This window comes from Oncorhynchus gorbuscha, linkage group LG04, assembly GCF_021184085.1.
Source record: "Oncorhynchus gorbuscha isolate QuinsamMale2020 ecotype Even-year linkage group LG04, OgorEven_v1.0, whole genome shotgun sequence".
Taxonomy (NCBI): Eukaryota; Metazoa; Chordata; class Actinopteri; order Salmoniformes; family Salmonidae; genus Oncorhynchus; species Oncorhynchus gorbuscha.
The window spans coordinates 4,154,207-4,182,199 of NC_060176.1; the positions used below are offsets into that span (position 1 = coordinate 4,154,207).

At 42.8% G+C, this 27,993-nt stretch overlaps 1 protein-coding gene across 1 annotated transcript in view; it reads right to left on the minus strand.

The window, feature by feature from the left end:
- Window positions 1-27,993, minus strand: part of LOC124033555 (FERM domain-containing protein 5-like) — a 146,028-nt gene that overhangs the window by 22,135 nt on the left and 95,900 nt on the right. The window contains exon 2 of the mRNA XM_046345595.1: window positions 2,817-2,921. Coding sequence (XP_046201551.1) covers window positions 2,817-2,921 — 105 coding nt within the window. The remainder of the gene's footprint in view (window positions 1-2,816; window positions 2,922-27,993) is intronic.

Sequence of the window (27,993 nt, forward strand, 5' to 3'; positions counted from 1 at the left end):
TTTGGCCTCCATTCATAAAAAAGTATAAAATAATAGCCACTCAGCATTGAAATAAACTGAGTGAGCTCAACTGTGAATGATCCTGGTGCACCAAAAAAGTTGTTGTTGCTTCACTCCAATCACATCATGAGAGCAATACGTCATAGACAGAAATAACTTGAATTGTTGCATCTCATGTTGTTGTTTTCCGGTGGCTAGCTAGCTAAAATGGGCCCTTTCCTAAATTATCCATGGATGGAGACAGGGATTTGGATTTGTGGTTTTACTTAATTCTCTGTACTGGCCAATGATGCGATTCTGATACAACCATAAATTCATATGTGGTGCCCTAACCTGAAAGAATGGAAGTTCAATATGTAGCCAGATGTAGAAGGCTAATGTTAACTAGCTAACATTGCCCATGATAGGAAGTTAGGCTAGTGAGCAAGCATTTTAGCAAGGTAGCCTAGGACAACAAAAAATAAAAGCTTGTACTGTATGACAGTCACAGACCATTTCATCAACATGAAAGAGAGGAGGATGGAATTGTCATTTCTCTACAAGTAGGGTGAGTCAACATGTTTTTTCTACTTGCATGGATGCATGCACACACACACACACACACACACACACACACACACACACACACACACACACACACACACACACACACACACACACACACACACACACACACACACACACACACACACACACACACACACACACACACACACACACAGTCAGAAGTCAGAGCAGCCACATCATATTCAGCGTACGTTGATTGGACTCATTTGTGTTTGGTATCTTTTAGTTGTCACTGTATTAAACTAAACATAGGTGATTTGATGATGGTGAAATGTTGACATTGAAATGTTGCTGGATTATTGGAGGCAGCTCCTGTTTTCTTTTGTGACTTGAGGTAACTCTCCCCGGTTCCAAATCAATAGTTGTTTAGTATTCCGAAAATGTCGTAAACATTACCTTGCTTGACCATGCTATAGGTCATGTAACTGTTTGTTACATACAATATGCTTTGTGAACTTCACAGGACAGAGGTTACTCTCGGGTTTTGTGATGAAACAAAGGTGTGGTTGAATTTATTCTGCCACTGTGTCTTCTTATTGTCCCGGCCTTTAGGCCTATTATCACGGTCACAAGGCATATGAACTAGCCTGTATCACATCCGGCCGTGATTGGGAGTCCCATAGGGCGGCGCACAATTAACCCAGCGTTGTCCTGGTTTGGCCGGGGTAGGGGAGGGTTTGGCCGGGGTAGGGGAGGGTTTGGCCGGGGTAGGGGAGGGTTTGGCCGGGGTAGGCCGGGGGAGGCCGACATTGTAAATAAGAATTTGTTCTTAACTGACTTGTCTAGTTAAATAAAGGTTCAATCCATATTGGTGAAATATATATATATATATATTGGGGTGGCAGGGTAGCCTAGTGGTTAGAGCGTTGGACTAGTAACCGAAAGGTTGCAAGTTCGAATCCCCAAGCTGACAAGGTACAAACCTGTCGTTCTGCCCTTGAACAGGCAGTTAACCCACTGTTCCTAGGCCATCATTGAAAATAAGAATTTGTTCTTAACTGACTTGCCTAGTAAAATATATATTTCACATTATTGCATCAGCTCCTCAACAATGTGATTTTGACACTCGTGTTAAGAATAGATCATTTTTAAAATGATATAATTATATGTGTACTGTAACTAATTAGTCTGTCAAGGTAGAATGATGCTTTATTACACATAAAGTACACCTGACAAAAGCATTTCCCACAGATCAGGGTGAGGGAATATGTTTCCAAATAAGGTCCAGTTCAATACTCACAGTAAGAAACACCCAACAGCTCCAATCAGAGTTCCTGTCCAATCTGTCTGTCTGACAACAGATGGCTGTCTTCTTCTGGTTAGTTTATGGGCAGAAAGATGTGCTACCACTTTTCTCCATCACTCTATAAATCCCTCTCCCATCAAATGTTTTTTCCTCACAACAACAACACTAGTATCTCTGAAAGTGTTGAGACAGAACAGGAACTGATTCTGATCGGCACAGAACCATTGTTCCTAATGGGAATAGGATCTGTGTGTGTGAGCGTGCGTGGGTGTCCCGTGTGGGTGTGCGTGTGTGAATCAGGCTGTGCAGACAAGAGAGTTAACACACAGTAATAACCTCAGGCTGTGACGCAGTAGAGTACGGGGTTGGGCTCTGCTGCAGGCACACATGAAAGAAGGAGAGAGAAGAGAGGGAGAAACTGTAGAAATGGCCTGCTCATGAAAGAAGGAGAGAGAAGAGAGGGAGAAACTGTAGAAATGGCCTGCTCAGTGAAACTGTAGAAATGGCCTGCTCAGTGGTATGTGTGTGATGTCATGGGAAAGTAGAAAGAGTGGAGAGTCAAAGAGAGGGAGAAACTGTAGAAATGGCCTGCTCAGTGGTATGTGTGTGATGTCATGGGAAAGAGAGTGAGAGAAGAGAGGGAGAAACTGTAGAAATGGCCTGCTCAGTGGTATGTGTGTGATGTCATGGGAAAGAGAGTGAGAGAAGAGAGGGAGAAACTGTAGAAATGGCCTGCTCAGTGGTATGTGTGTGATGTCATGGGAAAGAGAAAGTAGAGAGATGTGTGTGAAGAAAAAGAAAAGAGGGAGAAACTGAGAAAAGTGGATGTGTGTGATGTGGGGAGAGGGAGGAAAGAAAGAAGAGAAAAAGAGAGTATGAAAGTGGCAGCAAGGGAGGTAGTTAAGAGAGAAACAGTCAGAAAGAAAGAGAGAGAGAGAGATAGACAGACATAAACAGAGAGAGAAGGAGTTACTACTCCTCCCTGTCCGTTGACACCACCCACCCTCTGTTTGTCTGGGTCCACATATCTGATGCCAAAGTAGTCCTTCTCCAGCAGGTTAAGGTGGTGACAGATGAGATCAAACAGGTACTGTCCCTTTGCATCGCGCTGTAACACATAAGAAAACACTACATGAATAACTGAGGAGAGACAAATACTGTCACCAATGTAGGGGTGACAGAGGTGACAACCAGGTAGAGGAGATACCAGGTAATGCATCTCGCTGTACAACCGTGAAACACAACACTAGTTAGTAATGTAGGGGTGACAGAGGTGACAACCAGGTAGAGGAGATACCAGGTAATGCATTTCGCTGTACAACCGTGAAACACAACACTAGTTAGTAATGTAGGGGTGACAGAGGTGACAACCAGGTAGAGGAGATACCAGGTAATGCATCTCGCTGTACAACCGTGAAACACAACACTAGTTAGTAATGTAGGGGTGACAGTGGTTGGTAGCCAGGCAACGCCACAGACAGTGGCTGACAAAGAGCTAAGGAGGAGAGGGGTGAAGACATGAACAGACACCATGTACAAAGATTTGGGGCTCAAAAGAAATGAGATTTCAATAACACCAGAACGTGGTTAATATTTCACCAACCCTGGGGACATATCTGAGGAGAATCAAATATTAATATGCAGAAACAGCCATCTGTGATGTCTCGCTGAAACCTCTACTGCAGAGGAAAAGACATGATGGAGAGAAGCAGTACGGAGAGGTAGACAAGGTGGAAAATGGAGTAGATTGGAGCAATGTACACCTGGTGCAGACAGTGATGAGAAGGAAATGTAGAGAGTGAGAAATTCAATTGGCCCCTCAGTGTAGTGCTGTGAGTGGGAAATGGAATAGGCCCTGCTGTGCAGTACAGTAAATGAGAAATGGAATGGAACCTGTAGTGCAGCGCATGACAAATGGAATAGTCCCACTTCTGTAGACTTTTCAAAGAGCGAGAAATGGAATATACTCTACTGCTTACTGCCTGCTCAGGCATAGGTGGTCACTGGGTGACTGGGCTCCGCCCCAGCCTGTCTGTTGATGTAATCAGTATCCACCTCAGCCCCAGCCTGTCTGTTGATGTAATCAGTATCCAACTCAGCCCCAGCCTGTCTGTTGATGTAATCAGTATCCACCTCAGCCCCAGCCTGTCTGTTGATGTAATCAGTATCCACCTCAGCCCCAGCCTGTCTGTTGATGTAATCAGTATCCAACTCAGCCCCAGCCTGTCTGTTGATGTAATCAGTATCCAACTCAGCCCCAGCCTGTCTGTTGATGTAATCAGTATCCACCTCAGCCCCAGCCTGTCTGTTGATGTAATCAGTATCCAACTCAGCCCCAGCCTGTCTGTTGATGTAATCAGTATCCACCTCAGCCCAGCCTGTCTGTTGATGTAATCAGTATCCACCTCAGCCCAGCCTGTCTGTTGATGTAATCAGTATCCACCTCAGCCCAGCCTGTCTGTTGATGTAATCAGTATCCACCTCAGCCCCAGCCTGTCTGTTGATGTAATCAGTATCCATCAGCCCCAGCCTGTCTGTTGATGTAATCAGCCCTGTTGATGTAATCAGCCTGTCTGTTGATGTAATCAGTATCCACCTCAACCCCAGCCTGTCTGTTGATGTAATCAGTATCCAACTCAGCCCCAGCCTGTCTGTTGATGTAATCAGTATCCACCTCAGCCCAGCCTGTCTGTCAGTATTTGCCCAGCCTGTCTGTTGATGTAATCAGTATCCACCTCAGCCCAGCCTGTCTGTTGATGTAATCAGTATCCACCTCAGCCCCAGCCTGTCTGTTGATGTAATCAGTATCCACCTCAGCCCAGCCTGTCTGTTGATGTAATCAGTATCCACCTCACCCCAGCCTGTCTGTTGATGTAATCAGTATCCACCTCAGCCCAGCCTGTCTGTTGATGTAATCAGTATCCACCTCAGCCCAGCCTGTCTGTTGATGTATCAGTATCCACCTGAGCCCAGCCTGTCTGTGATGTAATCAGTATCTACCTCAGCCCCAGCCAGTCTGATGATGTAGTCAGTATTTACTCAGCCCCAGCCAGTCTGATGATGTAGTCAGTATTTACCTCAGCCCCAGCCTGTTTGATGATGTAGTCAGTATGTACCTCAGCCCCAGCCAGTCTGATGATGTAGTCAGTATTTACCTCAGCCCCAGCCTGTTTGATGATGTAGTCAGTATCTACCTCAGCCCCAGCCAGTCTGATGATGTAGTCAGTATCTACCTCAGCCAGTCTGATGATGATGTCAGCCCCAGCCAGTCTGATGATGTATCTACCTCAGCCCCAGCCTGTCTGATGATGTAGTCAGTATCTACCTCAGCCCCAGCCTGTCTGATGATGTAATCAGTATCTACCTCAGCCCCAGCCAGTCTGTTTGATGATGTAGTCAGTATTTACCTCAGCCCCAGCCAGTCTGATGATGTAGTCAGTATCTACCTCAGCCCCAGCCTGTCTGATGATGTAATCAGTATCTACCTCAGCCCCAGCCAGTCTGATGATGTAGTCAGTATTTACCTCAGCCCCAGCCAGTCTGATGCTGCAGTCAGTCACTCTATGACAGGCCTGGGCAATTATTTTCCATGGAGGGCTATATTTTTGCCATCGCGGGCCAGAATCATATTACAGGATTATACATCATGTGTATGACTGTGTTGACAGATCTACTGTAAATCATATATCTAATATCTACTGTAAATCACATCCAGATATGCTACTTATTTAACTTTTATACATGCACAGAAATAAACCACATCCATGTTCTCCTTTTGGTAGGTATTTTCATTATTAAACATCAATGAACTACATGGACAGAAAAGTACAGTTTCTGATGTCGCTATGCAAAGGATTGCTGAGAGGTGAGGGTCAGTAAGCGATGATCTGTGCCTTGACTTGCAGATTGTCTGTTCACATACAGTAGCTTGCGAAAGTATTCACCCCCGTGGCATTTTTCCTATTTTGTTTGCGGTACAACCTGGAATTAAAATATATTTTTTTGGGGGGGGTTGTATAATTTTGGGGGGGTTGTATAATTTTACACAACATGCCTACTACTTTGAAGATGCAAAACAAAAAGTGAAACAAAGTAGAAATAAGACAAAAAAACAGAAAACTTGAGCGTGCATAACGATTCAACCCCCCAAAGTCAATACTTTGTAGAGCCACCTTTTGCAGCAATTACAGCTGCAAGTCTCTGAGGGTATGTCTCTATAAGCTTGGCACATCGAGCCACTGGGAGTTTTGCCCTTTCTTCAAGGCAAAACTGCCCCAGCTCCTTCAAGTTGGTTGGGTTCCGCTGGTGTACAGCACAGATTCCACAGATTCTCAATTGGATTGAGGTCTGGGCTTTGACTAGGTCATTCCAAGACATTTAAATGTTTCCCCTTAAACCACTCAAGTTTTGCTTTAGCAGTATGCTTAGGGTCATTGTCCTGGTGAACTTCCATCCCAGTCTCAAATCTCTGGAAGACTGAAATAGGTTTCCCTCAAGAATCTCCCTGTGTTTAGCGCCACCCATCATTCCTTCAATTCTGACCAGTTTCATAGTCCCTGCCATTGATAAACATCCCCACAGCATGATGCTGCCACCGCCATGCTTCACTGTGGGGATGGTGTTCTAGGGGTGATGGGAGGTGTTGGGTTTGCGCCAGACATAGTGTTTTCCTTGATGGCCAAAAAGCTCCATTTTAGTTTCATCTGACTAGAGTACCTTCTTCCATATGTTTGGGGAGTCTCCCACATAACATGCCTTTTTGCGAACACCAAACGTGTTTTCTTATTTTGTTCTTTAAGCCATGGCTTTTTTCTGGCCTCTTTTCCATAAAGCCCAGCTCTGTGGAGTGTATGAGTTAAAATGGTCCTATGGACAGATGCTTCAATCTACGCTGTGGAGCTTTGCATCTCCTTCAGGCTTATCTTTGTTCTCTCCGTTGCCTCTTTGATTAATGCCCTTGCCTGGTCCGTGAGAGTTGGTGGGCGGCCCTCTCTTAGCAGGTTTGATTTGGTGCCATATTCTTTAAATTTTTTAATAATGAATTTAATGGTGCTCCGTGGGATGTTCAAAGTTTTGGATATTTTTTTACAACCCAACCCTGATCTGTACTTCTCCACAACTTTGTCCATGACCTGTTTGGAGAGCTCCTTGGTCATGTTTGTACCCCTTGCTTAGTGGTACCCCTTGCTTAGTGGTGTTGCTGTCATGTTTTGTCATATATTGTCTTGTCCTTGTGCTTTCCCTTCTGTTCGTTTCCCCCTGCTGGTCTTATTAGGTTCGTTCCCTTTTTCTATCCCTCTCTCTCCCCCTCCCTCTCTCTCTTCTCTCTATCGTTCCGTTCCTGCTCCCAGCTGTTCCTCATTCTCCTAACTCACTCATTTACTCTTTTCACACCTGTCCCCTATTTTGCCCTCTGATTAGAGTCCCTATTTCTCCCCTTGTTTTCCGCTTCTGTCCTTGTCGGATCCTTGTATGATGTTCGCTGTTCTGTGTCCTTGTCTCGCCCTGTCGTGTTTTGTCTCCTTCAGATGCTGTGTGTGAGCAGGTGTCTTAGTCTGCTACGGTCGGTGCCTTCCCGAAGCAACCTGCAGTCAATGGTCGAGTCTCCAGTCTGTCCTCGTTACTACGAGTGGATTTAAGTTTTTTCCTGTTTTGTTTTCTTCTTGATTTTTCCAGGATTATTACTTTTGTCATATACTGGAATAAAGACTGTTTTCGTTAAGTCGCTTTTGGGTCCTCATTCACCAGCATAACAGTTGCAGACTCTGGGGCCTTTCAGAGGTGTATATATACTGAGATCATGTGACACTTAGATTGCACACAAGTGGACTTTATTTAACTAATTATGTGACTTCTGAAGGTAAATGGTTGAACCAGATATTTTTTAGGGGCTTCATTGCAAAGGGGATGAATACATACAGTTGAAGTCGAAAGTTTACATACACTTGGGTTGGAGTCATTAAAACTTGTTTTTTCAACCACTCCACAAATTTCTTGTTTTATTTCAAGGCCTACCTTCAAACTCAGTGTCTCTTTGCTTGACATCATGGGAAAATCAAAATAAATCAGCCAAGAACTCAGCAATAAAATTGTAGACCTCCACAAGTATGGATCATCTTTGGGAGCAATGCCTGAAGGTACTACGTTCATCTAAACAAACAATAGTACGCAAGTATAAACACCATGGGACCACGCAGCCTTCATACCACTCAGGTAAGAGACGTGTTCTGTCTCCTAGAGATGGACGTACTTTGGGGTGAGAGGTGCAAATCAATCCCAGAACAACAGCAAAGAACCATGTGAGGATGCTGGAGGAAACAGGTACAAAATGATCTATATCCCAGGTAAAATGAGTCCTATATCGACAACCTGAAAGGCCGCTCATCAAGGAAGAAGCCACTGCTCCAAAACCGCCATAAAAAAGCCCGACTACGGTTTGCAACTGCACATGGGGACAAAGATCGTACTTTTTGGAGAAATTTCCTCTGGTCTGATGAAACAAAAATAGAACTGTTTGGCCATAATGACCATCACTATGTTTGGAGGAAAAAGGGGGATGCTTGCAAGCCGAAGAATTCCATCCAAACCGTGAAGTACGAGGGACGCAGCATCATGTTGTGGGGTGCTTTGCTGCAGGAGGGACTGGTGCACTTCACAAAATAGATGGCATCATGAGGAAAGGAAAATGATGTGGATGTATTGACGCAACATCTCAAGACATCAGTCAGGAAGTTAAAGCTTGGTCACAAATAGGTCTTCCAAATGGACAATGACCCCAAGCATACTTCCAAAGTCAAGGTATTGGAGTGGCCATCACAAAGTCCTGACTTCAATCCTATAGCAAATTTGTGGGCAGAACTGAAAAAGCGTGTACGAGCAAGGAGGCCTACAAACCTGACTCAGTTACACCAGCTCTGTCAGGAGGAATGGGCCAAAATTCAACCAAATTTTTGTGGGAAGCTTGTGGAACATTACCCGAAACGTTTGACCCAAGTTGAACAATTTAAAGGAAATTCTACCAAATACTAATTGAGTGTATGTAAACTTCTGACCCACTGGGAATGTGATGAAAGAAACACAAGCTGAAATAAATCATTCTCTCTATTATTATTCTGACATTTCACATTCTTAAAATAAAGTGGTGATCCTAACTGACCTAAGACAGGGAATTTTTACTGGGATTAAATGTCAGGACTTGTGAAAATCTGAGTTTAAATGTATTTGGCCAAGGTGTATGTAAACCTCAGACTTCAACTGTATACACGCTTGTCTACCACCTTTGTTTTGTATTTTTGAGGAAAATAAAATTTCATTTCACTTCACCAATTTGGACTATTTTGTGTATGTCCATTACATGAAATCCAAATAAAAATACATTGAAATTACAGGTTGTAATGCTACAAAATAGGAAAAATGCCAAGGAGAATGAATGCTTTTGCAAAGCACTGTACAAAATGTTGACCCACAAAGTACAAACATCTTCTGAGCATGACTCCTAAAGTCTGGAAAGTTTTATTAATTGAGAGATCTATAGAACCTTGTCTGTGACATTGTTTTGAATAGTTCTCCAATCGCTGCATCAGACTGAAGATGGATTAGCTCAAGTTGCAGGTCAGTGGGAGCATTATCCACATACTTCTCACCCTGGTCATCTGATAGGGAACAGAGTAGTAGTGTCGGAAGGTGGGTGAAATTGTTGGCTTCTACTTGGCGGTTCAGGAGGAGTAATTTTCCCTTGAAGGCCTTGACAAGGCTATAGATCTGATGTGCAAAAAGGCTCTTCCCTTGTAGTTTGGAATTCAGTTCATTCATGACGGCCATGATGTCCAAGGTGAAGGCAAAATCAGTCAACCATTATTTGTCTTGCAGTTGAGGGAAATCCACATATTTTCCTTTCATTTGCAAAAACTCAGCAATTTCCGACTTCAGGTCCCACACCCTTTTAAGCACCTTCCCCAAACTCAGCCATCTCACATTTGGGAGGTAGGGGAGATCTGCATGACCAGACTCTGTCTCTTCCAACAGTGAGACAAACTGCCTGTGGTTTAAAGATTTTCCTCTTATGAAGTTTACCACTTTATTGACTGTATCCACAACATGACTCCTTTTCAGAACACATTTACAGAGCATCTCCTGATGAATAATGTAATGCAGGAAAATAATTGTCTGATCTGGGTTCAGCTCAGCTACTTGATCTTCTATCCTTTTCAAAATACCAACATTTTTTCCTGTCAAGTTTGGGCACCATCAGTGGTCACACTGGGTAACTTTTCAAAACGCAGTCCCAGCTTTGCCACACACTTATTAACCTCCTCCAATAAATCCTTCCCTGTGGTTGTGTTCTTCATTGACTGCACTGAAGCAAGGTCCTCTGTCATTTTAAAGTCTGGGGTTATGCCCCGGAAGAATATCAACAACTGCTCCGTGTCACATGCATCACTGCGGTCCTTCTGTAGCTCAGTTGGTAGAGCATGGCGCTTGTACCGCCAGGGTAGTGGGTTCGATTCCCGGGACCACCCATACGTAGAATGTATGCACACATGACTGTAAGTCGCTTTGGATAAAAGCGTCTGCTAAATGGCATATATTATTATTATATATTACTGTTCTCATCCAGGACCAAGGCGAAATCCTTTACCTTGTCTTTCAACTGAAGTTTCATATTCTCTGCGATGTCTTCAACCCACTGTGTCAATGTTTTGTCTTGACAGGGAAACATTTTCAAACAGCTCTTTCTTGTCTGGGCAAACTATTTCTGCAGAGTCAATTAAACGTTCTTTAATGAATTCGCCCTCAACGAATGGTTTGCTATGTTTCGCAATTTTGTGGGACAGTACATAGCTAGCTCTCGCAAATCATTTGCTGAATGCAGTTTTGTGAAAAGTCCCTGCTGCTTTTGCAACTGAGAAAGCAACTCTTTCGATGCACTTGCCCTCTGCTCAGAAGACATATTCCTATGTTTCTCTGCATGCTTCGTCTGGAAGTGTCGGGACAAGTTGTAGTCTTTCAAGACAGCTCTCTTTGCACACTAAGCACACAGCTTTCCCTGATTCCTCAATAAATAAATAGTTCAATGTCCACTCTTGCTGGAACACCCTACATTCATTGTCTACTTTCCTTTTTTTAAATTTTCTTTGAAAAACACATTTTTGCGCAATTTATTTGTAACTGTGACGTGTGTGTCAGCCTGTCTGTCACTGTCTGTCCTCATGCAATTGTTATTTATAGGTGCCTTCATAAGTGGTGAGAGTTCAATCATAACACAAAGGTGGGTATTCATTGGGACTTTTTCAAAACTTTACTATAGCAAATTCTCTACGTGATCTGAGCATGATTCCGTGGGCCGTATTGAATCAGGTCGCGGGCTGCATACAGCCCCGGGCCGGCCTTTGTCCAGGCTTGGTCTAGGCCCTGTTGCGTTGATTAGTGAGGACTGCTGGGACAGTCACAGGTGGGGGCTCATGCCTTTCTCCTCCCTCTGTACCTTCTAGCCAATGTCACTGACATACTACACCATTCACAATTGTGCACTTCTCAGGTATTGATTAATGCATGCTAACGCAGCAGCCCGCTACAGTACAGCCCAGCAGTAGTATGTGGCCCAGCATGGAGACAGCTGTGTTTAGTGGCAGCTAAAACTCACATACTCTACTCTACTGTAATATGAATGACCCAGGCCCAGTAATATGAATGACCCAGGCCCAGTCATATGAATGACCCAGGCCCAGTCATATGAATGACCCAGGCCCAGTCATATGAATGACCCAGGCCCAGTCATATGAATGACCCAGGCCCAGTCATATGAATGACCCAGGCCCAGTCATATGAATGACCCAGGCCCAGTCATATGAATGACCCAGGCCCAGTCATATGAATGACCCAGGCCCAGTCATATGAATGACCCAGGCCCAGTCATATGAATTACCCAGATACAGCGGCAGGGTAGCCTAGTGGTTAGAGTGTTGGACTAGTAACCGGAAGGTTGCGAGTTCAAACCCTTGAGCTGACAAAGTACAAATCTGTTGTTCTGCCCCTGAACAGGCAGTTAACCCACTGTTCCTAGGCCGTCATTGAAAATAAGAATTTGTTCTTAATTAACTGACTTTCCTGGTAAAATAAAGGTTAAATAAAAAATAAAATGAATGGCTCAGTAATAAGAATGGCCCAGTTTACCACCATAAAACACATCAGCAGGGCTGAGGCTGGCATCTGGCAAAGCCCTAGGTGACTGTATGGCTCAGTGTTAGCGCTGAGGATGCATCCCAAATGGCGCTATATAGTGCACTACTTTTGACCAGAACCATATAGGGAATAGTGTGCTATTGGGTACGCAGACAGAATGTTCTGAATGTTAACGCTGGCTAGCACCACAGAAGCCTGACCTTTTCCAGTCTCTCTATGGGATCGCACATCCACTGGCTACTGTCTCTGTCCAGTATGTCACCGTCACAGCAGCTATACCACACACTGAGGACTATCCTCCACGACACGAAGCGCTGACTCGCACTCCCTTAAAATACAATCACCCTGCCGGTCTGAGAGTGGCAGGCAGACACAAACACCGCTCCACAGAGACACTGCACCAACATATACACGCATATAGTACCTGCTTCCTATACTAAGCTACAGAACTTATCTACGGCCTAAATGAGGCAGACAGCCTCTAATGAATCACAGTGTGTGTGTGATGTCATTTATGGCAACTGTGTTTACTGAAAGACAACAAAACACAGAACCATTTATCACGACATGTCTAAACATTTAGGAATGAAATGAACAGGAACCCAAACACAGGCTTTCATTCATTAGACTAATCCTAGGTTTTGTCCCAAATGGCTCTTTATTCCCTTTATTGTGCACTACTACTATACAGAGAAGATGGTGCCATTTTGGATGCACACAACAATCTCTGTCCCTCACCCGGAACAACAACACTTTACATATTTACAGACACTTATCAAGAGCAATTGGGGTTAAGTGCCTTGTTCAAGGGTACATTGACATATTTTTCACCTATGGGATTCAAACCAGCAACCTTTCGGTTACTGGCACTACACTCTTATCCACTAGGCTACCTGCCACCTATAGCACTTAGCAGTCACTAAGCTGCTTTACATACTGTATTATGGCTACAAAAGCACCACTGCACATTGCAAGTGCATACAGCTGACCTCAACTTGTACTGAATGTATACTTTGCATATTGATGAGATAAATTCAACTTTACAAAGTTGAGAGCAGCACCCCTGGTACAGAAACAGCAGTACTTAAGCAGGGCTGAAGACAATGACTGTATATATTAGAGGACTGAAGCAGGGCTGAAGACAATGACTGTATATATTAGAGGACTGAAGCAGGGCTGAAGACAATGACTGTATATATTAGAGGATTTAAGCAGGGCTGAAGACAATGACTGTATATATTAGAGGACTGAAGCAGGGCTGAAGACAATGACTGTATATATTAGAGGACTGAAGCAGGGCTGAAGACAATGACTGTATATATTAGAGGATTTAAGCAGGGCTGAAGACAATGACTGTATATATTAAAGGACTGAAGCAGGGCTGAAGACAATGACTGTATATATTAGAAGACTGAAGCAGGGCTGAAGACAATGACTGTATATATTAAAGGACTGAAACAGGGCTGAAGACAATGACTGTATATATTAGAAGACTGAAGCAGGGCTGAAGACAATGACTGTATACTGTATATTAAAGGACTGAAGCAGGGCTGAAGACAATGACTGTATATATTAGAAGACTGAAGCAGGGCTGAAGACAATGACTGTATACTGTATATTAAAGGACTGAAGCAGGGCTGAAGACAATGACTGTATATATTAAAGGACTGAAGCAGGGCTGAAGACAATGACTGTATACTGTATATTAAAGGACTGAAGCAGGGCTGAAGACAATGACTATATATATTAGAAGACTGAAGCAGGGCTGAAGACAATGACTGTATTTATTAAAGGACTGAAACAGGGCTGAAGACAATGACTGTATACATTAGAAGACTGAAGCAGGGCTGAAGACAATGACTGTATATATTAGAGGATTTAAGCAGGGCTGAAGACAATGACTGTATATATTAGAGGACTGAAGCAGGGCTGAAGACAATGACTGTATATATTAGAGGACTGAAGCAGGGCTGAAGACAATGACTGTATATATTAGAGGACTTAAGCAGGGCTGAAGACAATGACTGTATATATTAGAGGATTTAAGCAGGGCTGAAGACAATGACTGTATATATTAGAGGACTGAAGCAGGGCTAAAGACAATGACTGTATATATTAGAGGACTGAAGCAGGGCTGAAGACAATGACTGTATATATTAGAGGATTTAAGCAGGGCTGAAGACAATGACTGTATATATTAAAGGACTGAAGCAGGGCTGAAGACAATGACTGTATATATTAGAAGACTGAAGCAGGGCTGAAGACAATGACTGTATATATTAGAAGACTGAAGCAGGGCTGAAGACAATGACTGTATATATTAGAAGACTGAAGCAGGGCTGAAGACAATGACTGTATATATTAAAGGACTGAAGCAGGGCTGAAGACAATGACTGTATATATTAAAGGACTGAAACAGGGCTGAAGACAATGACTGTATATATTAAAGGACTGAAGCAGGGCTGAAGACAATGACTGTATATATTAAAGGACTGAAGCAGGGCTGAAGACAATGACTGTATACTGTATATTAAAGGACTGAAGCAGGGCTGAAGACAATGACTATATATATTAGAAGACTGAAGCAGGGCTGAAGACAATGACTGTATATATTAAAGGACTGAAGCAGGGCTGAAGACAATGACTGTATTTATTAAAGGACTGAAACAGGGCTGAAGACAATGACTGTATACATTAGAAGACTGAAGCAGGGCTGAAGTCAATGACTGTATACATTAGAAGACTGAAGCAGGGCTGAAGACAATGACTGTATATATTAAAGGACTGAAGCAGGGCTGAAGACAATGACTGTATATATTAGAAGACTGAAGCTAAAGGGTATTGATCCGATGCAAGGCAAAGCGGTCTCTGATGTCCCTATGGGAATAAGCCCAGAGACGAGCTACTGTGGAAGAACAAAAACTATGTAGAAAAACGCTGTATTGTACAATATAGATTTGTGGGGAGTGTGGATATGTTATGTTAATGCAGAGTACCATGTTTTGGTACAGTATTCCACTGCTTTGCTCTACCACCTACCACCTACCATCTACTACCTACCACCTACCATCTACTGCCTACCATCTACCATCTACCTACATCATCATCTCCACTTCACTGTTGAGCATAGCAGACATGTTAATACAGAGAGGATGGGGTTATAGAAGGTTAAATGAGTGAGGTTCAATCAGAGATAATGGGAGCATCTCATCTCAGAATGAACAAAGGAAAGCTACTGATGACTTTCAGTGTGGCATCTTCATTGTATAGATTGGATTTAATATGAGCTTCATTCAGTATGTGTGTGTGTGTGTGTGTGTGTGTGTGTGTGTGTGTGTGTGTGTGTAGTGCAAGTACACATACAGTATTTTTTAAATTTCTTCTCTACCACACTTTCTAACCTACAGAACACCATTACTGCCAGTGAATAACACCACCCACTTTCTAATCTACAGAACACCATTACTGCCAGTGAATATCACCACCCACTTTCTAATCTACAGAACACCATTACTGTCAGTGAATATCACCACCCACTTTCTAATCTACAGAACACCATTACTGCCAGTGAATATCACCACCCACTTTCTAATCTACAGAACACCATTACTGTCAGTGAATATCACCACCCACTTTCTAATCTACAGAACACCATTACTGCCAGTGAATATCACCACCCACTTTCTAATCTACAGAACACCATTACTGCCAGTGAATACCACCACCCACTTTCTAATCTACAGAACACCATTACTGTCAGTGAATAACACCACCCACTTTCTAATCTACAGAACACCATTACAGCCAGTGAATAACACCACCCACTTTCTAATCTACAGAACACCATTACTGCCAGTGAATAACACCACCCACTTTCTAATCTACAGAACACCATTACTGCCAGTGAATAACACCACCCACTTTCTAATCTACAGAACACCATTACTGCCAGTGAATAACACCACCCACTTTCTAATCTACAGAACACCATTACAGCCAGTGAATAACACCACCCACTTTCTAATCTACAGAACACCATTACTGCCAGTGAATACCACCACCCACTTTCTAATCTACAGAACACCATTACTGTCAGTGAATAACACCACCCACTTTCTAATCTACAGAACACCATTACTGCCAGTGAATAACACCACCCACTTTCTAGAGGTAATTGAGCTTCACTCTAGTAAATTCATCAGCTACTTTTGAATCACACTGGCTGGTCCTCGTAGCACTGTTATAAAGTTTTCCTAATAGCCATCACACTAATTACCGACCATGAATAAGAGGCTTTCGCTTTAGGAAATAAACTGCTGCAGACTTGGGTTCTAATACAATTATAAATAACTTCAAATACTTAATCTGAGCGGCCTCCCAGTGGTTAAGGGCCACCAGAGACTCTGGGTTCGCGCCCAGGCTCTGTCGTAACCGTCCGCGACCGGGAGGTCCGTGGGGCGACGCACAATTGGTGTAGCGTCGTCCGGGTTAGAGACGGATTGGCCGGTAGGGATATCCTTGTCTCATCGCATACCAGCGACTCCTGTGGCGGACCGGGCGCAGTGCATGCTAACCAAGGTTGCAAGGTGCACGGTGTTTCCTCCGACACATTGGTGCGGCTTGCTTCCGGGTTGGATGCACACTGTGTTAAGAAGCAGTGCGGCTTGGTTGGGTTGTGTATCGGAGGACGCATGACTTTCAACCTTCGTCTCTCCGGAGCCCGTACGGGAGTTGTAGCGATGAGACAAGATAGTAGCTACCCTCAAACAGTCACACTCCAAACTCCACTATGGCCAAGACCAAAGAGCTGTCAAAGGACACCAGAAACAAAATTGTAGACCTGCACCAGGCTGGGAAGACTGAATCTGCAATAGGTAAGCAGCTTGGTTTGAAGATGTGGGAGCAATTATTAGGAAATGGAAGACATATAAGACCACTGATAATCTCCCTCGATCTGGGGCTCCACGCAAGATCTCACCCCGTGGGGTCAAAATGATGACAAGAACAGTGAGAAAAAAATCCTAGAACTACACGGGGGGACCTAGTGAATGACCTGCAGAGAGCTGGGACCAAAGTAACAAAGCCTATCATCAGTAACACACTACGCCGCCAGGGACTCAAATCCTGCAGTACCAGATGTGTCCCCCTGCTTAAGCCAGTACATGTCCAGGCCCGTCTGAAGTTTGCTAGAGAGCATTTGGATGATCCAGAAGAAGATTGGGAGAATGTCATATGCTCAGATGAAACCAAAATATAACTTTTTGGTAAAAACTCAACTTGTCATGGTTTGAGGACAAAGAATGCTGGGTTGCATCTAAAGAACACCATACCTACTGTGAAGCATGGGGGTGGAAACATCATGCTTTGGGGATGTTTTTCTGCAAAGGGACCAGGACGATTGATCCATGTAAAGGAAAGAATGAATGGGGCCATGTATCGTGAGATTTTGAGTGAAAACCTCCTATCAGCAAGGGCATTGAATATGAAACGTGGCTGGGTCTTTCAGCATGACAATGATCCCAAACACACCGCCCGGGCAACGAAGGAGTGGCTTCGTAAGAAGCATTTCAAGGTCCTGGAGTGGCCTAGCCAGTCTCCAGATCTCAACCCCATAGAAAATCTTTGGAGGGAGTTGAAAGTCTGTGTTGCCCAACAACTGCCCCAAAACATCACTGCTCTAGAGGAGATCTGCATGGAGGAATGGGCCAAAATACCAGCAACAGTGTGTGAAAACCTTGAAGACTTACAGAAAACGTTTGACCTCTGTCATTGCCAACAAAGGGTATATAACAAAGTATTGAGATAAACTTTTGTTATTGACCAAATACTTATTTTCCACCATAATTTGCAAATAAATTCATTAAAAATCCTACAATGTGATTTTCTGGATTTATTTTCTAATTTTGTCTGTCATAGTTGAAGTGTACCTATGATGAAAATTACAGGTCTCTCTCATCTTTTTAAGTGGGAGAACTTGCACAATTGGTGGCTGACAATACTTTTTGCTCCACTGTATATGTACATATTCTTATTCCATCCCTTTACATTTGTGTGTATAAGGTAGTTGTTGTGAATTTGTTAGATTACTTGTTAGATATTACTGCACTGTCGGAACTAGAAGCATAATAATTTCGCTACACTCTTATTGCTTGTAACGCCAGGGTAGTGGGTTCGATCCCCGGGACCACCCATACGTAGAATGTATGCACACATGACTGTAAGTCGCTTTGGATAAAAGCGTCTGCTAAATGGCATATATTATTATTATTATTATCTGCTACTGTTACGAATCCCTTTTGGCCCGACAGTCTAGGGGGGATGGTAATGAGACCCGTAACATAACTCATGCAAATTATTATTGTGACAAAGTAAAAGTGTGAACGAAATAACCACGACAACAGAAATCTACCATCAAACTCTAGGTTTATTTATAAACACACGGTAATGGGGGGAGCAGGAAAAGGGGCTGAGCTGGACCCAAGGAAAGAAACAATAAGTATTCAAAAACACCCCTAAGCTAGACTAGCCTACTTTAACAACAGCTAACTAACCAAAAATACAGTGGGTGGTCCGCCAGTTCTAACTAGTGTATTTAACAAAGTTCACCTACGGGTAGTGTATGCCCATGGGCGATTTGTCTTGGTTTCCCCCTTTTCCCACCAGCAACAAACAAACACCATAACCAAAAACAATACTCACAGGTGATGACAAAGTGCTATGAGGTGCTTAAACAAAAGATAGGTTAAGACACAAAGCGAGAGTGAACCACAGAAACCTACAGACATGGCATTTACAGAGAGATTGAGCTCTAGAACAAACAAATGATGGGGTTTTTAAACCATGGGGAAGGAACTGTGATAGGTTAGGAAATAGGAGGAGGTGTGTCTTCTGATTGATGATTGATTGTTGACTGATTGGGGAGTGATGATTTTCACCTGTGTGGGGAGAAGGAGAGAAAAGAAACACACACACAGGATACACACACACACAGGATAACTGTATCCGTAACAGCTACCCATGTGTATGTGACCAATAACATCTGCTAACCATGTGACCAATAACATCTGCTAACCATGTGTATGTGACCAATAACATCTGCTAACCATGTGTATGTGACCAATATCATCTGCTAACCATGTGTATGTGACCAATAACATCTGCTAACCATGTGTATGTGACCAATAACATCTGCTAACCATGTGTATGTGACCATTAACATCTGCTAACCATGTGTATGTGACCAATAACATCTGCTAACCATGTGTATGTGACCATTAACATCTGCTAACCATGTGTATGTGACCAATAACATCTGCTAACCATGTGTATGTGACCAATACAATTTGATAAGATTAGATTTGACAACACTGTCAAACTTTTGTGAGTGTAATGTTTACTGTAAATTTTTTATTGTTTCTTTCACTTTTGTTTATTATCTATTTCACTCGCTTTGGAGATGTAGACATGTTTCACATGCAAATAAAGCCACTTAAATTGAAATTGAGAGAGAGAGAGAGAGAGAGAGAGAGAGAGAGAGAGAGAGAGAGAGAGAGAGAGAGAGAGAGAGAGAGAGAGAGAGAGAGATTATGATTGTATTGTCATGTCCCCTTCTCCAAGCCGGAATGTTACTGGGGACATTATTAATGCCAGGCAATTTGATTTAGCTCCCTGGGCCGTCTCTGTGGCTGCATCCCAAATGGAAACGTCTTCCCTACATAGTGCAGTACTTTTGGGCAGGGGTCTATGGGCCATGGTCAAAAGTAGTGAACTATATAGGAAATAGAGTGCCTTTTGGGACGCACCCTGAGTCGCTCTGTGGCTTGGACAAATGGTGTGTGTGGTGCCTCGGGGCCCAAGGCCCTCTTTAGGGGGTGGGCAGGAGAGGGTGGGCAGAAGGGGATGTGTGGTCTGCCCTCATCCCAGGGGTGGCGGGTGAGGGTGGGCAGCCTCGTGATATCAGCGTCCATGACTCATGGGTAATGGGATTAGCAAAGGGAAGGAATGTTTAAACGTGAAGAAGGGAGTGAAGGAGGGAGGGAGACATTAGTAATTTGTTTAACCAAGCTAATGCTGATATTGATGCTCCATCATAGAAGTAAAGTGACACACACAGAGAGAGGAAAAAGACTGGGGCCAAATTATCTTGAGTCCGTAATTTTAGAGCCGGTCGTCCGGCGGCACGCCGCTCAGCAGCAGACTGTTCTCTTGGTCCTCCACGGCCAACCCAGGCCTCACTTTAGATGAATTATTGAAATGGGTTCCATATCACCCAGGGAAACACAGCATTAATATGTGATGGTGTCATATTAAGCTGCAGGTGGATGGAAGATTGCAACAACCGAGGAATGGAGTCTAAATGGTTGTTGTGCACCAGGCACTAGACAGTCAGCGACGGGGTTGCAAAGGGTCGGGAAATTTTCCATGGGAAGTTAAGCTGGGGAATTTTGGGAATTTTGCTTAAATTCATCAAATTGGCTTATAACATTTAACCTTTTTTGTGGGATACACATAAGGCAATTCTAGGTATTATGCATATTTTGGTTAAACTATCCATAATACAATGGAATTGCAACCCTCTGCATGCACAGTGCACTCTTTCATCACATGTACAGCTGATTCTCAAGATCTTGCACACTAATGAGATGCTATTGAGCCCACACTACTACACTGTCTGAGCCAAGGACTAATTGCTTTCTGGTTTTGATTACAATACTGGATCGAGTGAATATATTTTATATGCCATAAATTATTTTTTGTTAACTAATAAATAGTAGCCTACAGCAAAGTGTGTTACACTTTTTTTTGTGAACAATTTCTGCAAGTTAGTTTTTGCTACCATGTGGGTTTTAGCTTGCTTGCTAACTGAGAAGTGTTAATTCACCTGTTTCCATACATGTTTAATTTTAAAACATTTATCTTACAAAGAGTTATTTAATCTATAAACTCCCGAGATTAGGCTGGCAATTTTTTTATTTGTTTTATTTCACCTTTATTTAACCAGGTAGGCTAGTTCAACATTTTCTAATTTGCAACTGCGACCTGGCCAAGATAAAGCATAACAATTCGACACATAGTCGACACAACAACAATTCGACACAACAACACAGAGTTACACATGGAATAAACAAAACATACAGTCAATAATACAGTAGAAAAAAGAAAACAAAAACATTAGCTTTTTTACATGGCACAAATTGCACGTTTACTTTCTTCTCCAACACTGTGTTTTGCATTATTTAAACCAAATTGAACATGTTTAATTATTTACTTGAGACTAAATAGATTTTATTCATGTAATATATTAAGTTAAAATAAAAGTGTTCATTGTTCATTCAGTATTGTTGTAATTGTCATTATTACATATATATATATATATATATTAGAGGTCGACCGATTATGATTTTTCAGTGCCGATACCGATACCATTTATTGGAGGACCAAAAAAAGCCGATACGATTTATCAGCCAATTTATTTTCTGTAATAATGACAATTACAACAATACTGAATGAACACTTATTTTAACTTAATATAATACATCAATAAAATCAATTTAGCCTAAAATAAATAATGAATCATGTTCAATTTGGTTTAAATAATGCAAAGTGTTGGAGAAGGAAGTAAAAGTGCAATATGTGCCATGTAAGAAAGCTAACGTTTAGTTCCTTGCTCAGAACATGAGAACATATGAAAGCTGGTGGCTCCTTTTAACATGAGTCTATGGTTAGGTACACATTGGAGCAACGATACGCACCGCAATCGATTATATGCATCACAGGGCACGCTAGATAAACTAGTAATAACATCAACCATGTGTAGTTAACTAGTGATTATGATTGATTGATTGTTTTTTATAAGATAAGTTTCATGCTAGCTAGCAACTTACCTTGGCTTACTGCAGTCGCCTAACAGGCAGGCTCCTCGTGGAGTGCAATGAGAGGCAGGTGGTTAGAGCACTGGACTAGTTAACTGTAAGGCTGCAAGATTGAATCCCCCGAGCTGACAAGGTAAAAATCTGTCGTTCTGCCCCTGAACGAGGCAGTCAACCCACCGTTCCTAGGCTGTCATTGAAAATCATAATGTGTTCTTAACCCACTTGCCTAGTTAAATAAATAGTAAATAAAGGTGTACAAAAAAACAAAAAAAAATGGCCAAATCGGTGTCCAAAAATACAGATTTCCATATGTTATGAAAACTTGAAATCGGCCCAAATTAATCGGACATTCCGATTAATCGGTCGACCTCTAATATATATATATATAAAATGTGGCCGATTAATCAGTATCAACTTTTGTTGGTCCTCCAATCATCGGTATCGGCATTGAAAAATCATAATCGGTTGACCTCTACCAGGGAGAAGACATGGAAACCTGAGAGGAAGACAACCAAAGCTTAAGTTTCTAGACTCATTTTACAGATGTATGTTGAAAAAAGTTTTGGGGAGATGCGATGGATCATTGGGGATCATTCAATATTCCCTTTCTTTTGTTGTTCAGTGAAATCATTCCATGTGATTGATTCATTTAATTAAAGATCAATTCTTAACTATTTTTTAAAACATTTTATTGGAAGGATTTAATCATTTGCAATTATGTCTACTTATGATAAGGTAAAAGGTTTATGTTTCTGTCTCCATACCATATGGTAAATGTATCCAATGCAAAAAAATATCTACATTTAAATGGCACTAATATGAATTTGCATATGTTTCCATTAATTCCCATTAATACGCATATATTCCCGTTAATTCCCACAGAAAGTTTCCACCTCTGAATATTCCCCAAAATGTGCAACCCTGGTCAGCGATCTTGATTAGGGCTCAGGAGAAAACAGAGGCTGGTTTGTGGTGGTGGTGGTAATGTCTGCTCACATTGGCAGAAGACTCTTTCTCGTTGTCTTTCTGCCTCTTTCTCTCTCTCTCTTTCAATATCAATTTAAGGGCTTCATTGGCATGAGAAACATCTTTACATTGCCAAAGCAAGTGAAATAGATAATAAACAAAAGGGAAATAAACCATATAAAAATGATCTCTCTCAGTCTCTCTCTCTCTCCCACATAACTCTGCTCTGGGGTTGTGTTTTGTGTGATTAAGTCAGTGAGCGGTTAATGTGGCGGCTGCTACTTTACAACCTCACACTCCACTCCTGTCCTCACCTCCACTCCTGTCCTGCTGTGCTCAACCTCACACTCCACTCCTGCTGTGAGGCTCAACCTCACACTCCACTCCTGTCCTGCTGTGCTGCTGTGAGGCTCAACCTCACACTCCACTCCTGTCCTGCTGTGCTGCTGTGAGGCTCAACCTCACACTCCACTCCTGTCCTGCTGTGCTGCTGTGAGGCTCAACCTCACACTCCACTCCTGTCCTGCTGTGCTGCTGTGAGGCTCAACCTCACACTCCACTCCTGTCCTGCTGTGCTGCTGTGAGGCTCAACTCCTGTCCCTCACACTCACACCACTCCTGTCCTGCTGTGCTGCTGTGAGGCTCACTCCACTCCTGTCCTGCTGTGCTGCTGTGAGGCTCAACCTCACACTCCACTCCTGTCCTGCTGTGCTGCTGTGAGGCTCAACCTCAGCATTGCCACTCAGTACGCAGCGTGTCCCAGATAGTGTACTAAGTAGGGAATAGGGTGCCAATAGGGATGCACTCTATATCACCCACTTGGATAGTCTCTATGAGGCTTTCAGAGCTAAAAGGTGGTGTATCTCAGAGATATGTACAGTACAGTATTTCAAGGGCTTACTAGGGGGGATAATCACATGATATGGTATGTTATGTAATTTTATGTTTACTGAGAGATAGTAGTTGTGTGTAAAGCAGAGGAGTCCTGTTGGAGACTAAAGGACATGTTGAAGGGTTGGGGTCAATTCCATTTCAATTCCAGTCAATTCAGGAAGTACACGGAAGTACACATTCCAATTCCAATTCTCCTCAATGCTTTTCAAAGAGGAACACTTTGAATTGGAATTGGAGTTTACTTTCTGAATTGACTGGAATTGAAATGGAATTGACCCCAACCCTGACATGTTGAAGGTCAGGTGAGTGTATAAGGTGTGTCTATTAGTTTGGTTCCTAGTGGGGAGTTATACTGTATCGTGTATTTTTATAATGTAATAAAGTGATTTGGATACTGTATTTACAGTGCAGACTTTAGGACCGGCTTGTGGTGCCACACTCCATTTATCTACACCGGACTTAGGCAGGAGGTTACTATTGGTGCTGTTCTTAAGGGTCAGATATACTGTATCATATTGTAATAAACTGCCAACTGTCACGCCTTGGTCATTGTATTTTGTGTTTTTGTTATATGTTTGGGTAGGCCAGGGTGTGACATGGGTTTATATGTTGTATTCGTATTGGGGTTTGTATTAATTGGGATTGTGGCTGATTAGGGGTGTGTCTAGTTAGGCTTGGCTGCCTGAGGCGATTCTCAATCAGAGTCAGGTGCTTGTCGTTGTCTCTGATTGGGAACCGGTATTTAGGTAGCCTGAGTTCGCGTTGTATTTTGTGGGTGTTTGTTCCTGTCTCTGTGTTGTAGTCACCAGATAGGCTGTAATTAGTTTCACGTTTCGTTTGTTGTTTTCTTATATCAGTTAATTCATGTACCTCGATATATTTAATTAAAGTTATGAGTAACCTACACGCTGCATTTCGGTCTGACTCTCTTCTTACAACAGACGAACGTCGTTACACCAACTGTATCATGAAAAGATAAGCAGCACAACACTCCTCCTTTTAACTGTAGGTGTTAATATCCCAGAGAGGAAGAGAGATTCCTACAAAGAGCATCACACAGAGCATCACACATAGCAGACAGATAGACCACTAACTGGGTCATCCTCTACGCCAGGCAGGCGAGAATAGAGAAACACATGCGCACACACACACACACACACACACACACACACACACACACACACACACACACACACACACACACACACACACACACACACACACACACACACACACACACACACACACATTAAGCCAAGTTTTCATTTCAAAGCCTTTGATCAGTCTAGTCAGTGCTACAGATATACAATCAGACCAAGAGCCTGGTGGTGGACACTAAATGTAAATGTAAATGTTCTTTAGAGTGACACATTCTATACAACTTATGATAGACACATAACAACACTGTTTGGTGCAGTGTTCCATAGCTGTTGAAACGCCGACTGTGGTGGAAATATGTATGTATGCATATTTGTCATTGGTCATTCCCTGGGTGAGGAGAGTAGCGAATGAGTGGTTCAACTCAGTGCTGCTCCTGGATCGAAGTCCTTCATCTATACATAATTCCTCAGGACTGATGACTCCTATGAATTTATACTAAGCAGAGCAGCTATGGCATTTGGTTTAGTCATTTATGCTGCTGCTGTTGATGATCCATACCTGCCCTATATTGTGTTTTTAAAGATAAACATATCCTTCAGAGAATATCCCAGGCAACAGGTCTTCAATAGACATAACACCACATGTCGAGACGCCAAGCCATCTCAGTACTACTAACCCCTAGACTACAAAGGGCTCAAGGTACATATCTGATGTACATTTTGAATGCAATACGCCTCTCCACATCTTCTAACATTAATATCCACTGTCCCTAAAAAGCTTCTCAACTGATGGAGGAAAAAACATGATAAATCCTCCTTAATGACTAGGCTGGGCCTAGAGCCGTCTGGTAGAGACTGAATATTCCCTTGAAGTCGCGTTGTGGGAGTGCTTCGTGCTGGGCTGTGTTCCGAGGGAGCCTGGGCGGTGGGGGGGAGTAAGAGCGAGAGAGAGAGTGGCCCTCCCTGGGGGCCCCATTAGAGTGATGACATGGTGGGGGTCTGGGGGCTGACCAGCACTACTACTCACGCCTGCATGAACACACAGGGGCCGGCAGTGGCCAAACTGCTCTCCAACCCTCATGGCTGGATGTCTCGGACTGGTAAGTGATCTCGAGGAGAGTGTGTGTGTGGGAGCGATGAGAAGATGAAAGGAAGGGAAAGAGGAGATACATTGCCGCTCTCTGACTCTTTAGAACCCAGTTTACAGTATCCAGGGGCTGCTGAGTCAGTGAAAGGAAAAGGGTAGTGAGGTGCATCTCTTTAATGGAACCCTACTGAGCATCTGCTCTCTGTGCCCTTCCTCTCCCCCTCTACCTCAGCAGGCTGAGGGGACTTACAGCCCACTGAAGTTAGAACAGTTGAACCCATCTACTGAGCATCTGCTCTCTGTGCCCTTCCTCTCCCCCTCTACCTCAGCAGGCTGAGGGGACTTACAGCCCACTGAAGATAGAACAGTTGAACCCATCTTAGAAATGGTTACATAGGACTGTTTAATGATATCATCTTTACTGTTGATAACAAATTCTTGAGCGAAAAATCTGATATTCCTAGCCCAGTATTACGGTGAGTGTCACGTTCTGACCTTTATTTCCTTTGTTTTGTCATTATTTAGTATGGTCAGGGCGTGAGTTGGGGTGGGCAGTCTATGTTTGTTTTTCTATGATTTGGGTATTTCTATGTTTCGGCCCAGTATGGTTCTCAATCAGAGGCAGGTGTCATTAGTTGTCTCTGATTGAGAATCATACTTAGGTAGCCTGGGTTTCACTGTGTGTTTGTGGGTGTTTGTTTCCGTGTCTGTGTTTTTTTCACCACACGGTACTGTTTTGGGTTTTGTTCATTCCACGTTTCTTGTTTTTGTATTCAGTTGTTCATGTGTACTATTTCTTATTAAAAGAACCATGGACACTTACCACGCCGCATATTGGTCCTCCGATCCTTTTCGCCTCTCCTCTTCGGAAGAGGAAATCCCTTACAGTGAGGTCTATTTGTCTCTATGTTCAGACATCAGTTTATTGTAGCACATCCTTGTCTAGTCTACTTCATCTCTGCCTATTCTTCCCCCAACAGATTCAACCATGCTAATGGCTTCCCCTGCCTGGCATTGTACCAAAGGAAGAATATACAAGTAGGATTTCTGTTGATAGTGTAACAATTTTTCATTATATTTGAAAAAAATTATTGCTGTACAGAGACTGCAGTAGGGTTCAATTTTATCTCATCACATTAATATAAATTGCTTTAAATATGTTTTTTATTTTTAAATCAGGTAATCAAGAGACACCTCTCCTGAACTTCTCTGCTATAATGAAAAATAATATGCACAGACAGACACGGACTCACATGCGTGCCCGCACACACACCTGAAGTTCTCTTGGCTAGGGAAAGGTCTCTCCAGTGAATGAGTCCCATCACCTGGCCTGCATGAAGGTAGACAGCACAGTGCCAGAACAACTCACTGTCAAGCTAACACAAGTGATGTCCTCGTGGGACAGTGGAGAGACTACTATGTGTGTTTGTGTATGGGTGGGTGGGTGTGTGTGCGCGCGTGTATGTGTGTGCGTGCAGGTGTGTGTGTGTGGGCGTAAGTGTGTGCATGTTTGTGTGTGTGTTACTAAGGTAACTATGTGGAAATCTCAGGAAGACCAGCCAGGCAAAAAGAAAGACACCCAGCCATATAAAACAGTGAGCACCAGTCTCTTAGTCATTTCAATACACAGTGACCCTGAAAAGCAACAAGCTGTGCATTGAAACTAACTGACTGGGCATTCTAAGAGAGAACGAGAAGAACTACGTGACTGGGCATTCTAAGAAAGAACAAGAATAACTAACTGACTGGGCATTCTAAGAAAGAACAAGAATAACTAACTGACTGGGCATTCTAAGAAAGAACAAGAATAACTAAATGACTGGGCATTCTAAGAAAGAACAAGAATAACTAACTGACTGGGCATTCTAAGAAAGAACAAGAATAACTAACTGACTGGGCATTCTAAGAAAGAACAAGAATAACTAACTGACTGGGCATTCTAAGAAAGAACAAGAATAACTAACTCACTGGGCATTCTAAGAAAGAACAAGAAGAACTAAGTGACTGGGCATTCTAAGAAAGAACAAGAAGAACTAACTGACTAGGCATTCTCACAGAGAAAGAGAATAACTATCTGAC